The sequence below is a fragment of the Candoia aspera genome, chromosome 1 (assembly GCF_035149785.1).
Source record: "Candoia aspera isolate rCanAsp1 chromosome 1, rCanAsp1.hap2, whole genome shotgun sequence".
Classification (NCBI taxonomy): domain Eukaryota; kingdom Metazoa; phylum Chordata; class Lepidosauria; order Squamata; family Boidae; genus Candoia; species Candoia aspera.
Window position 1 is genome coordinate 115,618,978 of NC_086153.1, and position 6,000 is coordinate 115,624,977.

Sequence of the window (6,000 nt, forward strand, 5' to 3'; positions counted from 1 at the left end):
GCTGCTATCATTGAATCTAAGCCATCCTAATTTTTAAACAGTGTTGCTTTCTGATATTACTCAACTGTGATTTGTAGGTTGGGCCAGGGGGAAGAGAGAGTGCCTAACAACTTTTTTGTTTCTCTGTTTTTTATTTTTTGATTGTGTTTATTTTGGAGGGGGTTGGTGGTTCTTCTAATATACCCAACTTTTTAAAAAGGGTACATAAAGTTGGACAATACTAATTATATTTTTTTCTGGGAGAATTTTAAATTTAACTAAGATTAAATGTATTAATTTTAAGTAATAAATGTGTCCCTGCCTTAATTTCATTTCATTGAGGTAACTACCTTATAATAATATAAACTAGTGTATAATTATTGATTAGTTACATTGTTTCAGGTGAAATTTTTGAGCAGGTAAAGGATGCTATACCTATGAGTGTTTAGTTTCACCAAATTAGCAAGTATTTCAGTAACTGATAAACACCTGAAAAGATTAAAATTATTCTTGCATGACTTGATAGGATAGTCTTTTAAGTGACTATTTAGAAATGAGCTCCACATCCTATGTTTGCAATTTTCAATAAGTCTGTTTATTTAATTACAGTTTATTAAACAAACCATTATAAATAAATAAATCTTAGGATATAATCAAAAGGAAAGTACAATTTCCTTGGTGTGTAGGTGTGTTGGGAAAGGAGAAAGAATTCTTTGCCCAAAAAAGTGGAAGACCTGGTATCATTTATGTTTATAGAAAAAATTTGTAGCAGAGTACCATTTCAGACCTGGTGAAAATGTTTTACTTTTCCTCCTTGTGTTGAGAGATAATCTGAAATAGTGTGGAACTTATTCATCATATTGATTACTCCCTGTAGTTTAGGATGCAATCCGACATGTATTTAGCAGAGAATTAGCTCATTAAATTTAGTGGAATTCTGGAGTTAGACCTTCTGGAGTCAAATTTAAAGTGGGGATGTAAAATGTTTTCCCTAAAGTGGACTGGGAACAAAAATATGGGGCATTCTGGGCAGATGATGGCATTTTAAGAGGCAAAATGATTCCTTAATTCTTAGGGATGTTTAATGCACTCATTTTACCCCTTAAAACTTCTCAATGTCCCTCCCTAGCCCTGCCCCAATTACAGCCCTCCAAATGCCATATAAAGCCAGGGCCTGTCTTCAGACTGGCTGAAGTTGTGAACCTTTAAGATAAAGGTGCACAACTTCGGCCAGTCTGAAGACAGGCCCTGGCTTTAAGTATTTAAGGTACCAAAAAGCTCTTTATTGCTTTAACTTCTGAATATAGAATTGTATCTTTCAAGATCTCATTGCCCAAGGTAAGTGATTATAATAGAAAGTGGTCACATAAATTATACGGGGGAGGGGGGAATGTTTTCTTCTCTACCCCTCCCCCCTGCATATTCAAAGTAATTATAGTAACATGTCATTGTTTAAGCTGATCAGCACTTTCTGTTAGGAAAATGCATTTAGGTTGTTGTACTGGCAGATGTTAGCATTTTCTGGAAAGATCTTCCAGATTGTTAATGAATGGCCAAGCAAGTACATAGATAGTTAGTTAATGCCACTTAATTGTCACAGTGAAATAGAGCAAGCACATAATTTTCTGCTATTTTCATTCTGTGAACACTGCAAGAATGATAAACTGACACAGCCTTGCAAAGAATGCTGATTTGTGAAAGTCATTGGCTACAATAAATGTTCTCCCCCCACTTATCCTTCTCAAGCAGGTGGTTCAATAATATCCTTTTCCTCCTTCACCAGGAGATGGATGGATGGGTGTGTGTGTGTGTGTGTATAAATAAATAAAAATAAAACTTTTACTTGGCAGTGATTACCAGTTAATACTAATTTCCAAGTCATTACACAGCCTAATTTTTTTCCTCTGTGCAGTTGTATTCACTATGGATTAGGAAAGTAGATAAATTTTCCTGAAGGTGACTAGCTGATTCCATAACTGTAAAACATCTGGCTGAGAAGTGCTTTTCTGTGACATAAATGTGATATGCTATAAAAAAAGATTATGGATGGACAGGGCAGTTAACCATGCTAACAAAATGGGAATGATGCTAACCCTATTTTGTGGTACATAACTTGGTGGGTAAAACTCCAACATTTCTCATGATGTCACCTCTGCCGAAAAGATTTAAATCTACTGTCCCACCAGAAATCAGTATAGTTGCCATCATGGCGGTGGTTATGTGAATTAGTGTGGTGTGTGGTGGGGGAAGGAGGTTAAGAGGAAGCACTTGTGATAATTAGATCTAAGGAAATTTAAATTGCCACAGAAGTTATAATAATTTAAAATTAAGAGAATGGGGGGATTTTTTTGGAACTATTTTTTAAGGGTTTGAGAATTTGTTAAAACTTCTTCAGAACAAAATAGTACCTTGCTGCTTCAACAGTAGTGTGTTGAGATGCTAGTTAAACTGAAATACTCTGTTTTGTTAGTTGGTAATGAGAAATCATTGTAAACTATTGCCTTGGGGCAAGATTAGGCTATTCATTTCCAGACTGTAGTACAGAAACCATTTCTCAGATGATGAAAACAATCATAGCATGGGTCTTGTTTAGCAGAATAAAACATGTTCAACAAGAGAGGTTACCATAGCTACTTTAAAATTTTGCATGGCTAATAAGATGCACAAGATAAAGTGTCCAAAACAAATAAAATGGTAAGTGGATGCAAGTAATTCTATGATTTACTGCTAATCTAACAGTGAAATACAGCTTGAAAGATATCTGCCTATGGTTTAACTTTTTTTTTAATGAATTCAACCCTGGAAGCATTCAGATTATTTTATAATAAAGGCACTAAGACAGGTATGTGGCAATTCTGACTCTCAAATGTGTTAAATTATAATTCCCTGCAGCCCCAATCAGGATATTAATGGACATGAATATTGGAAGCTGCAGTTGTCAACATCTGGAGGCCACAGTTTCCCCATCCCTTACTTAGAGAACCTCTACACAGATGGAAAGCAGATAACACACATGGGCAGGGAAAAGATAATACATTTACTAGTTGTCCTTGTTTTGTGCCTGGTTTATTCGAATTTTTATCATTGTATACCTGTACAAACTCATAATTTTTGTGTGACCATAATATTGTTAGTTTGAGGAGAAATAGAATTACAGAAGTTTTGGATAATTTCAAAAGTGGATTTTGGAATAGGTTTACTAATTCAAATGACAAGAATAGTTCATTTGAAAATCTAAATTGGCAAGTTTTTAGGAGCTTATGGAATATATTCTCCTGATCAAATAATAGAAGGTACACACTTTTCTGTATTCTGTTTGATATTCTACTTCTTTGTGTGTAATGACATCAAGAATAAAACATCTTCTAATTTGAACAGAAATCCTTTGCATTTCTGCATTACAGGTTTTTTTACCCTTAAAAAATTACATGCCCTATAGGGATGTTATGTTTTCAAGTATATATGTATTCATAAATTAAAATTTAACCTGACTGTTTTCTGATTTTATCAAGTTTCTTACATCTTTGGGGTACATAATATTATGCTTGTAGCAAACATTCATAGTTTTAGTAAGTTGATACTGAAGTATCTGAATTTGAGAAAAAATGACTCTTTTTATTTGCAACAAAAATGTTTATGTTTTAATATAGGTAACAAAAGACTTGAAACAATATGATAATAAGATAATAGAATGCAAGTTTGAAAACAACAGCTGGGTCTTCATGAGACAAAGGATAGACAAAAGTTTTCCCAACGCTTACAGTACAGCAATGGGTGAGTGCAGTAAATTGATTCTATATCTGCATTTCGTTATTAAACTTTAGCCAACATGAATAAAAAAAAATTGCCTTAATGTTCTCATGGCTTCAGTAAAAATTTGAGTTCAGAACTGGAGTTTGACTCATGCCTATTTAGAAACAAACATCTGGACTGGCATGAAGCATTCACTTCAGGTGGGTGTCTCTTGTCTGGTACTTTCAGTTGTATTCAAAATAAGACAGCCACTACTCAGTGAAAATTTCCACATCCTAAAGTAATTTGTAAATCATGGGAAATACAAGAGAAGAAAACTACGAAAAAATGGTTGTTTATGTAGTGCATTCTAATTTTCCTACTAATACTAAAAGGAATATAATGAAAAATGTAAGGCAATATTATTTTTCCCAAGAAAAATGCTTTAAAATTCATTACAAATTATTATTGTCAGTGTTGAATAGATCAAACTAAATGCATTTTAGTTCTGTATATTTCATATGACAAAAACATATTTCAAAAAATCCAGAAGAGAAATACAATTAATATGTTGTAACAAAAGTAACAAAAAAATCTTTAAGTACTGGATTATTTGTTGTGATACTAACTTTTATTGACAACGCACATAATCACATACAGTCAGGTCTCCATATTTGTGTGGGTTACGTATCAATACTTCCCACAAAAACATGAAATTCCACAAATATCTGAACTTTCCCCCAAATAGCCTCATAAGTTTTCTACATATAGTATGCCTAAACTTACACAATCACTTACATTTAATAGAAAACATATAAGTGTGTTTAAAATGTTTTAATTGCTTCTTACAGTAATGAGTTAACCTTTTAGACCCATGTTTCTGAAAATACTGTATCAAAATGAATTACGTAGTTACAAGGCATGTACCAGGCTGTTCATCACAGGATTCAGTACTTCTCAGTAGTAGGGGTCTCAGAGGCTGGAGAAGAAGCAGGCTTTGCTGACATGGAAACTTCCAGTTTGGGAGTATGAGGAGTTTTAGGAGTCAAGGTAGAAATTGTCCTTTTCAGGAACATTGTGATGGGAAGCTATTGCTGCTTTTGTTTGAACTAGTTGAACTTGGCTTTGTATGGTATTAAAATATTGACAAGGCTTTCCTTCATGGCACGCATTATGTTGTCATATTCATAGAAGTTTGCAAGGTGATTGGCTTGGATCCACTGAATTCAGAGAATCTCCATTCTCTTAAGATGGACTTTATTCATCTTTTTTGCCCCTGGAGGGGAAGGAAGCATAAGGAAAGTTCACTATACTGAGTAGGAGGGAGATGAGAGAGAGAAAAAAAGCTGTTAAGTACAGCTGTGAATGAATGTTTTTCCTTGTTCTTCTCCATCTCACAATGTGTTACTTCTCCCCAGCTGTATGCAACAGTATACAACACCCAGTGACAAAGGAATTCCTTTTTGAATTCATTGAAAAATGTATGGCTGTGACTCCAGGACAACCACGTAAACATCACCTAGATCCTGACACTGAACTCATGCCGCCGCCACCACCTAAAAGACCACGGCTATCATAGCCTATCTCTTCAGACCAAGACAATAGCAGAATTGTTTATGATTCTACAAAATGATGTGTATGGATTTAAAACATTTACAAAAAGGTGATATAAATATCCTGTAAATACTTAAGTGCATTTTTTTTGGAATGCCACATCATGAACTAAGATTTGTTTTCTACTTGACAAGTTGAACATTGTTTCTAAATTCAAAAAATATTTAATCCAAAGGGTTAGATTAAAAAGGTGTGAAATCAGTGGAAAGCCATTGTTTGGTAGGTAACTTTCAAATTTGATGTTTTATACCAGCAATCTGGAACTGTGAAGCCATGATAAAAATGTCCCCCCTCTCTCTTTTTTTTTTAAAGTGGTGTTTCAGTGAGTGTGTGGTGTTATCTTTACTTATTATTGTTTTGTTTCATTTAGTTTAGTTCTTTCTTAGGTCATTGTTTTAAAAATAACAGCAAATGGTAATCTAATGTTCTCATTAAATAAAAGTTTACCAGGTTTCACTATTTTTTTTAAACACAGACTTTTATATTAAAGACGTTACAAGGTCTTATATAAAAATTGTATTGGATGTGCTCTGAGTGGTTTTTTAGCTTGAACAAAATATTTGCTGAATCTGTTTTAATATTAGATTCTGCGTTAATACAAAACATAAACAGTCATTGATATAAAAACTAACTCCCATTTCTGTACAAATACATACACATTATATCAAAAGATGT

General features: G+C 33.6%; 1 protein-coding gene across 2 annotated transcripts in view; it reads left to right on the forward strand.

The window, feature by feature from the left end:
• RNGTT (RNA guanylyltransferase and 5'-phosphatase) overlaps positions 1 to 5,781 on the forward strand; it is a 143,988-nt gene extending 138,207 nt beyond the window's left edge. The window contains exons 15-16 of one of the 2 annotated variants that reach the window (XM_063312254.1): positions 3,630 to 3,753; positions 5,130 to 5,781. In XM_063312254.1, coding sequence (XP_063168324.1) covers positions 3,630 to 3,753; positions 5,130 to 5,290 — 285 coding nt within the window. In that variant the 3' untranslated portion in view covers positions 5,291 to 5,781. Of the gene's footprint in view, positions 1 to 3,629; positions 3,754 to 5,129 lie in introns of those variants that run through there. The other variant, XM_063312263.1, reaches the window with a different exon arrangement.
• Positions 5,782 to 6,000: the final 219 nt, after the last annotated feature.